This window comes from Aegilops tauschii, chromosome 1 (assembly GCF_002575655.3).
Source record: "Aegilops tauschii subsp. strangulata cultivar AL8/78 chromosome 1, Aet v6.0, whole genome shotgun sequence".
NCBI classification, from domain to species: domain Eukaryota; kingdom Viridiplantae; phylum Streptophyta; class Magnoliopsida; order Poales; family Poaceae; genus Aegilops; species Aegilops tauschii.
In genome coordinates, this window is record NC_053035.3 from 8287327 (window position 1) to 8306362 (window position 19036).

Genomic DNA, 19036 nt, shown 5'->3' on the forward strand with positions numbered 1-19036 from the left:
CACCGCCCTCCCCTCAACCGCAGCCCCCTAACATCTCTCTAACCCCGGCAAGGAACAAATTCATTTGACGAACCCCCCCCCCCCCCACCCACCCACACACACACACACCTAAGATAGATCGCCGGCAGCTGCTCCTTCCTTCCTTCACTCCGGCTAGTCTTCTTATTCAAAAATTCCACTGACCCAAATCGTAAATTCAGGCGACTTACATATAGCTATTGCGATAAAATATACAATAGTTTGTTTGTCTATTACTCTTAGATGCAAATTCTGGTCGAAAGATCACTGAACGACCGTGACAAGAAGACCAACTATATTTCTTGTTGGAGAAACAAATATACTTTTGGACAACTTTATGCTATTTTTCTTCAAAAGAAAAGAGGAACTTTGCATTATGAATGAATATTCCATCAACATCACTGAAAGCTAACATGAATACAGCTCAGCTCCCCAACTTCATTCATTGAATGCAGTCTTAAATTTACAGCAATATAATTCCAGATTGAGTTCGCAACAGCATATGCCTCAGTAATGATTACAGCTTAAGATAGATTAGAAACTGAAAATCTATAAAGATGGATCCACAGCTGTTGAGCAGAAATACTCATCACAGCTGATATTTGCCTTCCAGAACCCGGCCCACAGCTGACCGTCTTACATGTCTTCAATCCAAGGAATAGCCCAGATTTTCATTGAGATTATGATCCAAGTGATCAGAATGTGCTTGACATGCTACAGCCCAGGATCTGACAACAATAGCAAAAGACTCGGTCAGTCAGCCAGGGGAGTGAACGAATCTCTGTATATTTGTCAACGGTAGAAATAGGACGGGCAACTCAGCCTATTAGTTTAGGATACGTATGAAAGGCACACATTTATTGGTTTTTCTATGACAGACTTTAAACGAAAGAGCATGCGTGCAGGAGGAACTAGAAGTTCTATCAACAGAGAACACATATGACTCAAACTTGAGTCAACGGGGACTTGAACACAAGCGGTGTCAAGCACACATATCCTAAATACAACATAACATATATTTGCTTGCTTCTTTCTATGACCAATCCTACTAGTTACCGGCTATGTAGTTGCATATTTCTATTTCTAGTATAGGCGAGGAAGATACACACGAACATGGAGAAAGGAATCACGTTAACTAGCTTTAGTAGACAAACTCATAACTAGTTACCAATTGCGAATTTAACTTCAATATTTAATATACGCACGAAAGATGAAACACTGAACACTAACCTTGTGAATAGCGATGATCACCTAATCCTTTTCCAAAGTCCTTTTTGGCTCAATTCCACTGTAACATTCCTTATGTGGCCAATCTTCATTACATCTTCATTGCATTCATCTGAATCTCTCTTCTGCCGGAGTTTCTCTACTAGCTCTTCTGATGTGTCTTTCAGAAGTAATTTCTCAAGGGCTGCAAGGTGTTGGATGCCATCTGGAAGAAACTTTAGCTCAGGACACTCTGTGAACCATAGCTCGACAAGGTTTTGCATTGCGCCCTCCTCTATTCCCACTTGGTTGAGTTGTGCAGCACCCCATATGTGTAAAAACCGAAGTTTTGGAAACGACCCTGCATAAAAATCCAACCTCTTCCCTTCAAAAGCCTGCACTAGCTCAAGGGTGCTTAGAGCACGTAACACACACAGACATGAAAAGGTTCCCTCATCAATATTGGAGAATGCCAGGTACAACCGGGTGACGCTATTAAGAAGTGACCAGGAAGAGAAAAGTTGAGGCATCGATGTTTTCTTTAGCTGCCCTGTTAAACCAAGCAGAGAAAGGGTGGGAGGTAAATATAGCCCGTCCAGCCGCAGCACCTCATCCTCAGCTGCAGCCCCAACATCGAGATGAATAAGATGGCTCATTCTGGTGATAGCATTGCCCAAGTAAGAAGAGTGTTCGCTTCTCACGTTGCAGACACCGAATGTTCTTAGCTCTGTCAGAGCTCCAACTTCACGCAGAAACTCTGGACTGGCTTTGATGGACTGAAGAGCCCGCAGCCCTGCCAAGTGATGTACACCACTAGGCATCTTGACCCCACGTATTCTTCCAATTTTTGATCTGCTGGTACTAAATGCACGCAGGCATCTCAATTTTTTAAGTTTTACAACACTGTTTGGCAAACACGTCAGCTTAGAATGCACAGCATCCAAGACTTCCAAATTTCGTAACCTCCCCACTGCTTCAGGCAGGCTTTCGAGATTGGTATCTCTAAGACCCAAATATCGCAGACTAAACAAGCTAAATACTTCATTGGGCAGCATCTTGATACAAGTACCTTGCAGATCCAACATCGACAGCAAATTCGAAGATGTTAAGATAGGCTTCAGCAAATCAATATTGATATACCTTCCAAAAACATGGAGTGCACGGAGTTGTTTTGCACCAGATCGGCTCAGTTGTTCAAGGTTTTCCCCCTGGACTGATATGCGACGTGCACCCTCTACAGAGAATGCCCCACTACCATAGCCATCATAAAATTTACCAAAGCACTCCTCCTTGGCTTTATTCAGGGCAAGAAGTCCTATGACATCATGCATCTGGCAGTGTTTCAGTCGTCCGGCATGATTCCTCTTCACAACCTGTAATAGGCTTCGGTTCACAAGCTCAGCCAAGTATCCCTCTGCCACTTCCTCCAATGTTTTGCTCTCCTTTTCCCTAATAAACCCTGCCGCAATCCACTGCCTCATTATCCTTCTCCTCTTTAATACATAATCTTCTTGAAATAGTGCACAGTGTAAGAAACAATTTTTCAAATCATACGGAAGGTCCTCCAAACTGACCTTTAGGATCATATGAGCATCAGGGATCACATCTTTCGTCAACTGCGAATCCAAACCCCTGTACACATTCTCCCACTCAGCGGAAGTTGGGGGTTTGCAGGATAGTAGGCGGCCAATGCATGCAATAGCAATAGGCAAGCCTTGACACTTTGCTATGAACTTCCAAGTCAGTTCCTGCAACTCCAATGGGCACTCTTTACCATCATCACTCCAAAATGCTCCTTTGCAGAATAACTCCCAGGAATGATGAGCTTGTAGCGGTTCCAAGTGAATTGCAGACTCCCTAGTTGCCAACAGTGACACTTCATGCTTTCTTGATGTGATAACAAATCGGCCGGTACAGTTAGACGTTGGGAAGACATTCCTTATCTCGGACCACACGCGCGCAGCCCAAACATCATCCAGGACCATGATGAACTTTTTACCTTGAAGGTAGTTGTGGATGGACTCTGCTAGGTCTCTCATCTCAATGTCGGCGACGTCGACTGTGATGCCGAACTGGGCAGCGATCTTCTTCAGCAGACCCTCAATACGGTAACTCTCTGACACCGTTACCCACGCCGCCGCGTCGAAATCCACTTTCACAGTGTTGTACACATGAGCAACCAGAGTGGTTTTACCAACACCAGGCATCCCCCACACCGAGGTAACCTTGCTGCTGCTCTGCTCTAGACCATGACCACTACCACCGCTGACGGTCAGCCACCGTATCAACCTGTCCCTGTTCTCCTCTATCCCCACAAGGTCCTCATCCCTGGTGAAATGCAGAGATTGACCTTGACTCGTCGATCTGGCAGCAGAAGCAGATATGCCGATGACGGTGTAATCATTCTTCCTCCGCTTGGCATCCTGAAGTTTGGCTTTGATTTCTTGGAGCTTGGCAGCCAGGCGGCGCCAGGTCTTGATATGCTTGAGCCGCTTCTTCATCTTGCCGGTGAACCCTCCGTGCTTGCAGTCCTCCATCTTGTAGGTGAACTCGTCAACGACGTCCTCGATCTCGAAGGCGAGACCCCTGATCTCGCTGATGAAGATGCCGGTGGTCTTGTCGGTGTCCTTGAGCCGCTCTGCCTCCTGCAAGTAGGCCTGCATGCTCTCCAGCTCTGCCTTGGATTCGCGGATCTTGCCGAAGAGGCCTCTGAGGGCGGAGGCTTCCTTGCTGAGCAGCGCCCCGCCAAAGATCGCCGCCTCTTTTGCCAGCGCAGTGCCCAGCATGACCACCAGCTGCCCAACAACAGCCTCCGCCATGGTTCTTGAGGCTTTTGGTGTGTAAACTGGTTGTTTGAGCGTGCAATTTGGCGGTAGCTTTGCTGAGTAAACTGGTTGTTTAAGGGCTGCCTCTAATGTGGTGGTAGCTTACTCGACTCGGAGCTCACAAATTTGAGTCCACAATTTGGTCTTTGAATAATCAGCATGCATTCGAGACCACAATTTGGTCTTTGAATAACAAACGTGCACGCAAGAACATACTTACACATCAAAGTAGTTGGTCGTTGGGAGCTTAGACTTTTTCTTTGAATAACAAACGTGCACGCAAGAACATACTTACACATCAAAGTAGTTGGTCGTTGGGAGCTTAGACTTCAGAGGAAAAGAAAAGGGGATGTGTCCTTGGTGGATATGGGCCAGTGGTCTGCTGTCATCGCATGGCCCTACTAGCCTGCCAAGTCAATATATGTACTCCCTCCGTCCAAAGAAGAGTATATATTTAGAGTGCGGCGTTTCTGCTGCTCCTGGGCCCAGCTGCACCCGCGCTGACGAAACAAATCAAAACAAATACTAGACAAATTCAAAAAATTCCAATTTTTTTTGGGTGATAATAATTTGATGTGTGAGGTTCGCTGCAAATTTTAACTCATTTGGACAATTGAGCAGCTCCCTGCAAAAAAGATAAAATCGGGGTCTGTAATTTGTCGAGAGCTCACTGGTAGAAAATGGGCCTTTAGTCCCGATTCGCAAACGCCTTTAGTCCCGGCTGTGCAACCGGGACTAAATATGCGCGACTAAAGACCCCCCCCCCCCTTTAGTCGTGCCTCTTACGAACCGCGACTAAAGGCCCGTCCACGTGGGCGCCAGGGGTCCGTCGGGCGGAGGACCTTTAGTCCCGGTTCTCGTGGCTAACCGGGACTAAAGGCCCGTCCACGTGGGCGCCAGGGGTCCGTCGGGGCGGAGGACCTTTAGTCCCGGTTCTCGTGGCTAACCGGGACTAAAGGCCTCCTCCGCAGGTTTAGGGTTTTAGCCCGCCTAAACCTGGTTTCTTTTTAATTTGTAGTGTTTTATTTCTTTTATATTTTATTTTGTGTTTTATTTTAATTTTGATGAAGTTTCAGTACACATATTCTACGCTACTATATACATGCATATGAAATTTCAAACAAGAAGAATTCAAGAGGAATATATAATATATATTCAATCTCGGGTGACCATATACAACTTCGAACAAGTTTCCATACACAATTAGGATGGATGACCATATACAACTTCGAACAAGTTTCAATCTCGGGTATGCATATAAATTTCTTCGTCCTCGGTATAGTGTTCTCCTTTAGGATTGATGACTTCCCTCATGAAAAATCCTGCTAATTCATCTTGAATTGGTCGGAAGCGAGCTTCTGGACTAAGCCTCCTCCGCAAGTTATCCGTCGCCTTCCGCACGCTATCCGATGCCTTCCGCTCAGAGGTGTGTCTCCGGATGTTCTCACAAACATAGTATCCACATAGATTGGTCCCCGGTGGCTGCTTATCCACATTAACTAACCTTCTAAAATCTAGCTCATGTTTGAATTCACCGACAATTTCTTCTGAGAACCGTCTCCAAACCCTACAGGGCAAAGAAAATTAAATGAACAAGGGAGTTATTAGTTACTTGATATTAGGAAATGAACGAAAGAGACCGATCGATATAGAGCTCAAATGATTGAAAATAATTACTTTTGCAGCATTTTTCTCATGTCGGCCCAACGCTTTGGATCCGAATCCATAGAGTCCATGATTAGAACTCTGGAGGTGTGAAGTTCAATATTTAGCAGAATCCAGTGGAACCTGCGGACACGTTACATGCACAGTCATGCATAACTCATCGATTAGACATACCATGCATGGAGTAAACAAAAGAGAATGGGCACAAGAGAGAAACACTCACCCAAAATGGTAAGGAAATAGAATATGACTTTTGAGTTGATGCTTTCTAAGAAACTTGTACAAGTCTTTCTCCACGTCTTCGGGGTGATTTTGTAACACATGTCCATTAACGATATGTGGGTCAATGAACCCAACATCATCGATGTTTCTTATTTTGCATTCCCAAATCTTCAATCTGCATAATAGCGTACGCAACAATATAGTTAGGACAATATATATATATATATATATATATATATATATATATATAGTGCAGGCAATGAAGAACGAGATGAGGTAGAAATAAATCACTTACAGAACGTAGCAACTCAGCATAGATTTGTCGAGGTCGCGCAGATTGAACAACTGGAACAATTCACTCATATGAACTTGTACAGAGTATCGTTTGGTGTGATGCTCCTCTGTAACATCCGCATAAACATATTCTTTGTCGGCCCATGTTATGAATTGCTTGTACCAACGTAGCAGATTTCGCATTTGTGGTGGTAGACTCTTTTCCCGCGCAGGCTCGACGAGAGGCCCATTCCGCACATATTGTAATGCTATCTCACATACTGGCGCATCCTCAAGCCCTAAGAAGGCACGAAGAGTCAAACCCATCTCGGACGCTTGTTTCATGGCACTCGCTACAGTCAATCCAAGTGCTGCCGCAGCTGCTATGATCTCGGGGTCCTCTTCCGGACCGGCTTTCACTATGAGCGGGGGGATCGATTGTTTATTCTGCATCCTGAGCTGGTCAACTTGTTTCCTGCTTTTTTTACTTTCTTCTTTCTCCTCCTTCAATATTTTTGCTTGCCTACGAAGTTCATGTCCATAGTCGTCAGGCATATTCAGCTCGGCTTGGGACGGTGTCGTCAAAAAATCCTTAGCCCACTTCTTTTGCTTCTCAGTGAATACTTGCTTGGGCTCAGGCTCTTTTATCGCCTTCATATCCGCCTTCCATTTCTCATAATGAGCAGACGCGGCCAATTTGGTTTCAGCTTCACTAAGTTCCCAAGGCCTTGGGAGGAGAGGCTTCAGTGATGGCGCCGGTACCCTTGTGGTCTTAGGTACATAAGGGTCCGGGTTAATAGTCCAGGAGCGGGTTTCCTTGCTGTCCGCCTGCTTCTGCTTCTTCGCCGGAGGTGGATTGGGGGGCGTCGTACCCGCCGGAGGAGGATTGCGGGGCGTCGTACCCGCCGGAGGTTGTGGATCAGGGGACGGCGTCGAATGGCGTGAAGGAGGTGTAGGTGAACCACCACGACCACCGCCGCCACCACCACCACCACCACCACCACCATCGGAGGGGGGTGGACTTGTTAGCCTTGGCGCCTCACCTGGAAACACTATGTACTTCTTTTTCCATAGAATGATCTGGCGCTTGACATCTCCAAGTCTTCTCTCCCCTTCGGGTGTAGCTTTGTCAATCTCCAGGTCCTCAAACCCTTGGACTATGTCTTCCACCGTGACACGAACATAGCCATATGCAATGGGGTTGTTGTGGTGGAGTGCTCCAGGTGTACAGGGTAAAGCACTGCCGCTAGCTACCTTCGTGGAAACGTTCCCCACGGGATAATGCAGATCACATTCTTTCATCTCCTTTACATCATCCATGGGGTAGTGAGGCTCCGGTGCACGAATCTCGATCATCGGTGCACTAGCACCAGGCGGGGCATCCGTGGAAGCCACGCTGCTTCTCCGCTGCTGGCTTCCGCGATCCGCTTCATGATCTTCATGCGGCCCTGCAGCCGATTTTTCTTTTACTAGTTCATGCACGGTCTGCTTCAACTCATGGAGTTCCGATGCAAACTTCGCCATAAGATCTGCATCCCGGTCCGTCTTTCTCTTACGGCTTCTGTAACAGTACGGGTCATTGTCCTGGGAAAACCCTACTTTCCACGGAACTTTGCCTTTGCCTCGTACACGTCCTCCGTGTTCATCATTCCCGAGGGCTGTTGTCAGTGCGTCTTTCTCTCTGTTGAACTTGATCAAGCCCTCTTGAGCTTGGGTCATTGCGTCAATAAGGGCTTGGGTGGGAGCAAACTTTTTCTTCCGGTGAACACACACCCCTGTCTCCGGGTCTAGCGATCCCCCATGCCCGTACCACCAGCTTTTGGCCCTTGGGTCCCATCCCTCTGTACCTAGAGGGATTCCTCGCACCCTCAGGTCCTCCTCCATCTTCTGCCACCTAGGCTCCGAAAGGCGGTATCCTCCTGGCCCCATAATATGATGGAACTTTTTCTTACTCGCATTATCCTTATTTTTTTCGATATTTCCTTGAAATGCTCCGATTGCTTTTGCCTCACAAATTCTGGCCAATCATCTTTCAGTTTCTCATGTTGTCCATTGAAATCCGGAGTCTTGCCCTTGTTGACATAGTCACGGGTTAAATTTTTCTTGAAGTTCCGGAATGCTTCGCCCATCTTCTGAAGAGCGAACTCTTTAACTAGCCTCCTCCTCTCACGTCCACCCGGAACCTCGGTACCGAATTCATCGACTTTGTTGTATTCCGGAGGTAGAATGAAATGTTCCATAAGCTTTCTCCAGCAATCCTTTTTCGTTCTCTTGTCGACAAAACTGAAACCAAGACATGCCTTCTTTGGCTCCTTCCATTCCTGGACGGTGATCGGGACGTTGTCTCTAACAACGACTCCGCATTGGTTGAGAAACTTTGAGGTGTGCTGTAGGGGCTTGCCGGTTTCACTGACAAACTCAATGGCATATGTTTCTCCTGTTTTCATCGCCTTGGATTTGCCACGCTTTGTCGTACTCGATCCGGCCGAGGGCTAGAAAAAGAAAGAGAGTCGCGCGCGTTAATACATATGTATTCACATTTCAGTAAGTTTGTATCACGAGAGGCTCAATGTATATATATACCTCGCCGGAGGTGGTTGCTACTTGCAATTCGAGATCGTCGTTTGTTGACGGTTGACCTCCGTCGACAATGTCCGTTCCTTCACCTTCTTGATCATCTCCACCGTCAAGGTTCAGAAAGAAGAGACTACATCCTCTTCTTGCTCATATTCTGAGCCCGGCACATAAGGAATCTCGTTGTTGATGATGCCCATTAAATAACGTTCAGCCTCCGGATCCCTAAGCGGCTCGGCTCTATCGTCCGCCATATGTCACTCCTGCATGTAGTAAAAATTCTTTAAGTATAAAGGAATTAAAAAATAAGATTAAGGGGACATAGAGGAGGAGGAATTAAAAAATAAGATTATTGAGCACTAATTTGCATAGAAGTTTTTGTTTAGCACTGCCAAGTATTTTGTTTTTCCTTTTCTTTTTTCTTTTCTTTTTCCTTTTCTTATTGTTTTTCCTTTTCTTCTTCCTTTTCTTTTTCCTTTTCTTCTTCCTTTTCTTTTTCCTTTTCTTCTTCCTTTTCTTCTTCCTTTTCTTATTTTGTTTTTCCTTTTCTTCTTCCTTTTCTTATTTTGTTTTTCCTTTTCTTCTTCCTTTTCTTCTTCCTTTTCTTATTTTGTTTTTCCTTTTCTTCTTCCTTTTCTTCTTCCTTTTCTTTTTCCTTTTCTTCTTCCTTTTCTTTTTCCTTTTCTTTTTCCTTTTCTTATTTTGTTTTTCCTTTTCTTTTTCCTTTTCTTCTTCCTTTTCTTTTTCCTTTTCTTCTTCCTTTTCTTATTTTGTTTTTCCTTTTCTTCTTCCTTTTCTTCTTCCTTTTCTTTTTCCTTTTCTTATTTTGTTTTTCCTTTTCTTCTTCCTTTTCTTTTTCCTTTTCTTATTTTCTTTTTCCTTTTCTTATTCTGTTTTTCCTTTTCTTATTTTCTTTTTCCTTTTCTTATTTTCTTTTTCCTTTTCTTCTTCCTTTTCTTATTTTGTTTTTCCTTTTCTTCTTCCTTTTCTTTTTCCTTTTCTTATTTTCTATTTCCTTTTCTTATTCTGTTTTTCCTTTTCTTATTTTCTTTTTCCTTTTCTTATTTTCTTTTTCCTTTTCTTCTTCCTTTTCTTTTTCCTTTCTTCTTCCTTTTGTTCTTCCTTTTCTTTGTTTGAGGAGGACGGCGGCGGGCGGGCGGCGGGAGGCAGGCGGCGGCAGGGGCAGCGGCGGGAGGAAGGCGGCGGCGGCGGCGGCAGGGGCAGGGGCAGCGGCGGGCGTTGGCGACGGCGAGGAGGAGCGGGCGGCGACGGGGCAGGGCGCGGCAACGGCGACAGTGCAGGGCGTCGGAGCTCACTGGGGGCAGGGCGAGGTCGGGGAGGCGTTGACGACGGCGAGGTCGGGGAGGCGTTGGCGACGGCGAGGAGGAGCGGCCGGCGACGGGGCAGGGCGCGGCAACGGCGACAGCGACGAGAAGCAGCCTGGCGGCGTCGAAGCGCAGGGGCGTTGGCGTCGGGGGAGAATGTGGAAAAATCGTAAGTGCCACTTATATAGGAAAAGCATTAGTCCCGGTTGGGGAGACCAACCGCGACTAAAGGTACCCTTTAGTCCCGGTTGGGGCCACCAACCGCGACTAAAGGATACCTTTAGTCGCGGTTGGTGTCCCCAACCGGGACTAAACCTTTAGTCGCGGTTGGTGTCCCCAACCGCGACTAAAGGTACTTTCGCGCCGCTTTCGTTCCCGCGCGGAAAGAGCCTTTAGTCGCGGTTCGCACGAACCGCGACTAAAGGTCCTTTTTCATATAAAATAAAACTAATTCATTTTAAAATCTTAAAAATACAAATAATATATCAAAAAATCAGAAAAATAAAACTAATTCATTTCAAAATCTTAAAAATACAATTATATATAAAAAAATCAGAAAAATAAAACTAATTCATTTTAAAATCTTAAAAATACAAATAATATATCAAAAAAATCAGAAAAATAAAACTAATTCATTTTAAAATCTTAAAAATACAAATAATATATCAGAAAAATAAAACTAATTCATTTTAAAATCTTGAAAATACAAATAATATATCAAAAAAATCAGAAAAATAAAACTAATTCATTTTAAAATCTTAAAAATACAATTATATATCAAAAAATCAGAAAAATAAAACTAATTCATTTTAAAATCTTAAAAATACAAATAATATATCAAAAAAATCAGAAAAATAAAACTAATGCATTTTAAAATCTTAAAAATACAAATAATATATCAAAAAATTCAGTTCATCGATCCCTTGAAGGTTTGACAAAAGGTTTGATACATCATTCAGTTCATCGACCAAATACAAATCATCCGGATTCGCCATCGTACGTTTTAATTCACATGATCCATTCAACAAAGTTTGGTACAATAAATTATTACACATCAATTCTTCCCTTGTGTCCCTGCTTGCTTACGATTGTGTCGTATCCATGGAGCATCCTCATCATTTAACTTAATGCTTGGGTCAGTGTTCACTTTGAAGGGCGGAATTTCACCAAACATATTATAATCTTCTGACATGTCTGTCTTGTCCTCCACTCCCACGATGTTTCTTTTCCCTGAAAAAACAATGTGGCGCTTTGGATCATCGCATGATGTACTGATCGTTTTCTTATCTTTCCGTTTCCTCGGTTTGCTACTCATGTCCTTCAAATAAAAAACCTGAGCGACATCTTTGGCAAGGACGAATGGTTCGTTAAGGTAACCAAGATTGTTGAAATCCACCATTGTCATTCTGTATTGCTCGTCCACCTTTACCCCACCTCCTGTTAGCTTGAACCATTTGCACCGGAACAAAGGGACCTTAAAGGAGGGTCCATAGTCAAGTTCCCATATCTCCTCTATGTAACCATAATATGTGACCTTTTGCCCATTCTCGGTTGCTGCATCAAAGCGGACACCACTGTTTTGGTTGGTGCTCTTTTTATCTTGGGCGATGGTGTAAAATGTATTCCCATTTATCTCGTACCCTTGGAAAATCGTTATAGTCGAAGATGGTTTCTTGGCCAACATGTACAGCTGATCTCCAACATCATTGTCATTCATTAAATGTTTTCGCAACCAACTGCCGAAAGTCTCCATGTGGGCCTTTCTAATCCAGGATTCAGGCTTCCCCGGGTTGTCCGAGCGTAAAATATTCTTGTGTTGCTCGAAGAACGGAGCCACCAAGCTGGAATTTTACAGAACTGTGTGGTGTGCTTCAGTCATAGAATGACCGTCCATACATATCGTTGATTTCCTTCCGATCGTGCCTTTTCCACTTAGTCTCCCCTCGTGCTGCGATTGAGGAATACCAATCGGCTTAAGGTCAGGAACATAGTCAATACAGAACTCAATTACCTCCTCATTTCCATAGCCCTTGACGATGCTTCCTTCTGGCCTAGCACGGTTACGAACATATTTCTTTAATACTCCCATGAACCTCTCAAAGGGGAACATATTGTGTAGAAATACAGGACCGAGAATGGAAATCTCTTCGACTAGGTGGAGCAGGTGGTGCGTCATAATATCGAAGAAGGATGGTGGGAACACCAACTCGAAACTGACAAGGCATTGGACCACATCGTTCTGTAACCGTGGTAGATCTTCTGGATTGATTACCTTCTGAGAGATTGCATTGAGGAATGCACATAGCTTCACAATGGCTACTCGAACATTTTCCGGTAGGAGCCCCCTCAAAGCAATCGGAAGCAATTGCGTCATAATCACGTGGCAGTCGTGAGACTTCAGGTTTTGGAACTTTTTCTCCGCCATGTTTATTATTCCCTTTATATTCGACGAGAAGCCAGACGGGACCTTCATACTGCTCAGGCATTCAAAAAAATGACCTTCTCTTCTTTGGTAAGAGCGTAGCTGGCACGACCTTGAAACCATTCCGGATGCCGGTCATCTGGGTCTTTCAAAAGTTGCTGGTCCTGCCGTGCTTCCTTTGTATCATTTGTCTTCCACACACGCCCAAGAAGCTTAGCAGGTTCACGCAAATATTCTTCGTAACATGCATCACGTCGATTGCAGAGCGGACATCTAGGACTTTCCAATATTCTAGCTCCCAAAATATAGATTTCTTCTTCCACATGGGTGCGTGCCCGTCAACTCCCCGCGGAACTGATTGTCCGCCAGGACCCTTTCCAAAGATGACTTTCAAATCCTTGACCATATCAAATATCTCAGCACCAGTACGTTCTGCAGGCTTCGGCCGGTGATCTGCCTTGCCGTTGAAATGCTTGCCTTTCTTTCTTACATTATGATTTCGGGGAAGAAATCGACGATGACCCAGGTACACGTTCTTCTTACAATTAACCAAACGTACACTTTCAGTCTCATGTAAGCAGTGCGTGCATGCATTGTATCCCTTATTTGTCTGTCCCGAAAGGTTACTGAGAGCAGGCCAATCGTTGATGGTTACAAAAAGCAACGCTCGTAGGTCAAATTCCTCTCCTTTGTGCTCATCCCAGACACGTACACCAGGTCTGGCCCACAACTGTAAAAGTTCATCAACTAATGGCCTTAGGTACACATCGATGTCGTTCCCGGGTTGCTTTGGACCTTGGATGAGCACTGGCATCATAATGAACTTCCGCTTCATGCACAACCAAGGAGGAAGGTTGTAGATGCATAGAGTCACGGGCCAGGTGCTATGGCTGGAGCTCTGCTCGCCAAAAGGATTCATGCCATCAGTACTTAGACCAAATCTTATGTTCCTTGCGTCAGCTGCAAAATATTTGAACACTCTGTCGATCTTTCTCCATTGCGTTCCATCAGCGGTGTGTCTCAACTCCCCGTCGGACTTACGGTCCTCTTTGTGCCATCGCAACAACTTGGCATGCTTTTTGTTCCTGAACAGACGTTTCAACCGTGGTATTATAGGAGCATACCACATCACCTTGGCGGGAACCCTCTTCCTGGGTTTCTCGCCCTCAACATCGTCACCGGGGTCATCGCCTCTGATCTTATAACGCAATGCAGTGCATATAGGGCATTCATTCAAATTCTCGTATTCACCGCGGTAGAGGATGCAGTCGTTAATGCATGCATGTATCTTCAGAACCTCTAAACCTAGAGGGCAGACAACCTTCTTTGCTTCGTACGTACTGGCGGGCAACTCGTTATTCTTCGGAAACATATTCTTCAACATTTTCAGCAAATTTTCAAATGATGAGTCACCTACACCTTCCTGTGCCTTCCATTTTAGCAAATCCAGTGTGCAGCCCAGCTTTTTCAGACTATTATCGCATCCTGGATACAATGACTTTTTGTGATCCTCTAACATGCGATCCAAATTCTCCCTATCCTTGTCAGTTACGCAGCGTCTCCGTGCATCAGCAATGGTCCGACCAAGATCATCAGCGGGCTCATCATGTGCCTCTTCTTCACCTTCACCTAACCCTTCCCCACCTTCAGCATCATCCTCCATGAAAGTATCACCGAAATGATCATGATAGTTGTCATCGATATCATCCCCTTCTTCATCTCTTCCATTCTAATCCCTCTTTCTCCATGCTTGGTCCAACAATTATAGCTTCGCATGAAACCGTGCCGAAGCAGGTGCATGTGAACGTCTCTTGAGGAGGAGTAACCCTTCTGATTCTTACAGACAGCACATGGATAGATAATAAAACCTTGCTGCTTGTTCGCATTTGCCACTACGAGGAAATCTTTCAAACCCGTAGTGAACTCGCCGGAGACTCGGGGACCGTACATCCATTGCCGATTCATCTGCATTATTATTATATAAAGTATATAATTAACCATCATGCATTTGTTAAACTAACTAGCTACAAATAATACAAATTAAACAATGAACTACACACATGCATATTTTATCAATGACACATGAAAGGTTCAAGTTGCTAACCGCGATCGCGGAGGAAAAATAAATGAGAAAGCTCAAGTGTGGCTCGGACACTTCATATCATGTTTGTTTCAGGCTCTCGGGCATTTCATCGAACACCTTGTGTGCATAGGAGGAACCAAAAGCAAACCCACCACCCCCTTCTGAATATTGTGAAGTGAGCTGAGTGAAGTGAAGTGAGCTGAGTCCTATATATAGGGATGGGCCTTTAGTCCCGGTTGGCCTGGCCAACCGCGACTAAAGGCCTTCGGGGACCTTTAGTCCCGGTTGGCCAGGCCAACCGGGACTAAAGCCTCTCCCGTCCGCCAGCTGTCGACCGAGCGCGCTGGGCCCAGATAGTTGGTCGCGGGTCTCCTCCCGAACCGCGACTAAAGACCCCTTTTGTCGCGGTTCGATTATTTTGGGGACTAATGGGGGCGTATGGAAGCCTCTTTTTCTACTAGTGGCTGCTCAGATATCCAAATGATTTGGAATTTCGAGCGGACCTCACGCATCAAATTATCTACCACACACAAAAAATTGGATTTTTTTGAATTTTTCTAGTATTTTTTGAATTTTTTTTCTGACCGGGAGCAGATGAGCCTGGCACCGATTTGGATTTTCGATTTGTTTGGCTTTAAATTTGTACACAAAAGAGTGTACTTCTATCTTTTCAGTGCACTTTAAAGTAGAAAAAAATGTTTTTCTCTCATCACACGGTAAATCAAGACCAATAACATTCTACACATGGTCTTCTTAATTTTCATATGCACTTAGCTCATTGGGGGTTGGGTAATTAAAGAGGAGAGAGATGGTGGCTTGCATCTTTTCCGTGCATTTTTTACTCCACTCTATAATTTGTTCTAAAGTTTCTATATGTACACTTTTCACCGGACAAAGAGAGTAGGTATATTATACGATACATGCCAGCCCAAAATAGTTTTTGGCATAGCTCCCGCGATAATAATCATTGGCTAGATTGCAATGAGCGTTTTTTTGTTGTTGAGTCGCTCCCGCACCTCCCGGGTCGCCTCCGCTCGAGCGACTCCGGAGGCTCCACCTGAACCGTAGCCAAGCCTCTCCCAGCCTAATTCCCCTGGCCATTGCCGCCGCCGGCGCCGGCGGCGGTGGCGGCGCCCGTCTCGCCGAAGGTGGAGGGCAGAAAAGGCACGCCGTTGTCGTGCATCTGTGCGGGGATGCACGGCGATGGATGCGTGTGCGAGGTGGTCTGTGGAGATGAAGACAAGGTGTCGCGGCGCTGGGTGACTCCAGAGGCAGCGGATCGGACGTGGTCGGCGCATGGCGGCGCGATCTGCCATGGCGTACGGAAGCGGTAGCAGGCCTGTTCGGGGCCTGATCTGGGCCGACGGGCCATGGACTCTGCGCGCTTCGGACGGGCGGCTGACTATCGACAAGTCGGTGCGCCAAGTCATAACCGTAATAAATGTTCTCCGATTCGAACCAAAAAAGTGTCAGCTTAGTTCAGTTTTGCAGTAGCAGCAAGATGGGCCCGCCTCATCTCGGCAAACTCAACTAACTTGCCAACGTTCGGTAGAACCACCTTGGCGGCGTCCAACGCGGTGAAGCACTCCATCCACGCTAGTAGAAATGGCATATTCATAGTGTCAAAGAGCTTGGTACCACATAGCTCTTCTGTTCCCTGCAGCCACGACACCAAATCACCCAGTGCGATGTCTATGTATCCAATACTTTTGCCGTCGAAGAAGGGCTTCCCCTTGGAGCATTCCTTCAGATCTCCCTCTAGCATCTTCGACCGCCCCCGCTAGCATTTGCCTTCTCCCTTCAGTCTTCTCCTCCACTGCGCTAGCCTTGAAAGTTTGCATGCACAAGCCGTATAAGGGGCAGGTGACCCTCCATCAAAGATCGCCTGACTTTGAAAGAACCTGTAACCTAGCCCTGTGTAGATTAAGTTTACACGATTTTAATCCTCTCTTTGATCAATGAAGCTCGGTAGGCATGACATAAGGCTTTTACCCATCCACTGGGGGTGAACCTAGGTAATCTATCGACAATCTGGTTCATGTACACGTAGATGCCATGTTCTTGTTTGTTTGTTCTCTCCAGGATAAGTTAGGTCCACACGAGGTCATAGGTACAAAACTATCTCTGGTTCGACTTGAGAGCGAAGATGTCATGCGGTGGAGATGACAACACACTCGGAATAGTCATCCTTTAGTTCCTTCTGTTGAGGTCTTATACGTTGCCACAGGGGATTATACATCAAGGTGCATTTCTGGTGAATCTCAATCTGAACTACCAGGTCATGAAAGTTGGTGTTGCATGTGTTTTCTTCAACAATTTCCCTTGTGACTTGTCACGGTTGGGGTACTCATAGTCATCTCCATTAAAGATGAACCTCTCTCGCTCCAGACTCCCTCTCTGTAAAATAATATCAGAAAGAAAGAAACGAATATTATAACTGAAGATCATTCTATCTTCCTTGTTTAGTACAACATTACATACATGAGATGTGCAATAGAGACAACATAAGAGATAGTGCAGAGCTATACAACATGTATTTTCTTCAGTAGAATAACTATAATAAATATTCTCCGATCCAAACTGATTGGTTGACAACTTAGTTCAGTTCTTGACAGACAACACACTCAGAATAGTCATCCGGTACACCACAGCGAGGATGTTATGTACAGTGGAGATATCGATACACTTGGAATAGTCATCCCCGCAGAGGAGTCATATATCAGCTCCCGCAACTACGGAGAGTTCGTTGGGGGAGAAGGAACTCTTGAAGGTCTCTACTAGGCCAATAAGATCAATATTGTCGCCTCTTACAACATCTTTGAGTTGGTCATGGTGCCCCCGAGCGCCAAAACCCCTCACGTTCCAGAACAAGGCTCTCATTAGATAGATTTTTGATGCGGAGACTCGACCTGCAGGGTGCCAAGCAGGCTTCAGAACGTTTGGAAGCAACCTTTTTCATTGGAACCGAAGGCGCACGGGCCAGAGCATCTCCCCCCAATCCACCTTCGGCCACAACCGAAGGGGTGGGCGGGGCCGCAGCCAGCTCCTTAGCTTTGGCGATGGCAGCCTGGGCCACCTCATTGGCCCTAACCAGAGCGAGAATGGCAGAGGGAGACCCAACACTATGATCAAAGGAAATGCCCACATCCCAAAGAACCTTCGTCAAGTGATCATCCGAGTAGGAGGGAAGAACTAGTCTAACCGGGGATAGAGGGGAATTCACATGCTTGAGCGGGGTAGGGGGGATACCTGAAGCAGGAAGGTCACGAGCCGCCGCCTGACGAGCCGCCTTGTCCGCAACCCGCTCCCCGCTGTCGCGGACCCAGCCGCTCTTGCGAGCAGTCGAGGACGGGGACCGGATAGGAGTGGTACAGGCTACCGCGGGAGAGGACGGAGCCGCCGCAGCAGCCATGTCGGCCTCCAAGCGACGGCAAAGACCCGCTGTGGACTTCTTGGTACCCGCCGACGCACGGCTCCGAGCCGAGAATTTCCGCACCGAAGACTTCCGCTTGGGGGGCATGCCTCCAGAGCCGCGAGGAGGGGAGGCGGCCAGGTCTTCAATACCAGAGAGCGAGGGGGAGCCTGGACGGACCGGAAGGTTGGAGCAGACACCCGAGGCGATGAAGAGTTTGATCTAGCGATTGAACTTTGTTTTTGCTATAGTTTTTGAGAATTTTTGCCATGTTATTTTGTCTTTCATTTTGTTAGTACCAACATGTCTTGAACTTGTTGAACCTCTTACAGGCTGTGGTAGATCTCTATCGTTTGAAAAATAACTAGTTTCTCACACGGGCTGATGAGGGATGTGTAATGTTAGTTGCGCGTGGGCAGTGGATGTGCCGTTATGCTAGGCCGGCCAGCATGTAGTTGTAGTTGCGGTGGGTGGCGGGCATGCCGTTGCGCTAGGCCGGTGGGCATGTAACTGTAATTAGGCTAGACTGGCGGATCGCATTAGGCCGACGGGCATGCAACTGTAGTTTCTCCAGGTCGACGAATGTGCAATTGTAATTGTGCGAGGGTGGACGTGCGTGCAACTATAGTTGTGCTTAGGCGTCGAGCATGCAACTTTAGCTGCATGTGAAAAAAGGAACAAACTATAATAATAACCCATACAAACAATTAAAAACAACGTAAAACATGCACCAAGGAAATAAAAAAACAGAATGAAAAATCCGAACGAATCACTATGCAACTATTGATTTAGTATCTGAGTGAGAAATACTATTTGCCAGTCGATTGAGAAATAGCAATCCTGATCCTTTTGCGGTGAACATTGCTCTTGGATGAGTGTCTTTGTAATAATTTGAGTCCCTAGCACTTTAGACTTGTTTTGAGTTGAAATGTTTGTTTTCTTTTCTTTTTGAAATGCATGTAAATGAATAATTAAAATTATTACTTTTCTCTCTTTGTAACTAGCCTTGTA

At 45.7% G+C, this 19036-nt stretch overlaps 1 protein-coding gene across 1 annotated transcript; it reads right to left on the minus strand.

Annotated features, from left to right (window-relative positions):
• Nucleotides 1–447: 447 nt before the first annotated feature.
• LOC109777806 (disease resistance protein RPM1) lies at nt 448–4193 on the minus strand. The gene is made up of 2 exons (XM_020336366.3): nt 1249–4193; nt 448–746 (listed from the first exon to the last, which is right to left on the minus strand). Exon 1 carries the CDS (start codon nt 4041–4043, stop codon nt 1266–1268), a length of 2778 nt encoding a protein of 925 aa, XP_020191955.1. The 5' UTR covers nt 4044–4193; the 3' UTR covers nt 448–746; nt 1249–1265.
• Nucleotides 4194–19036: the final 14843 nt, after the last annotated feature.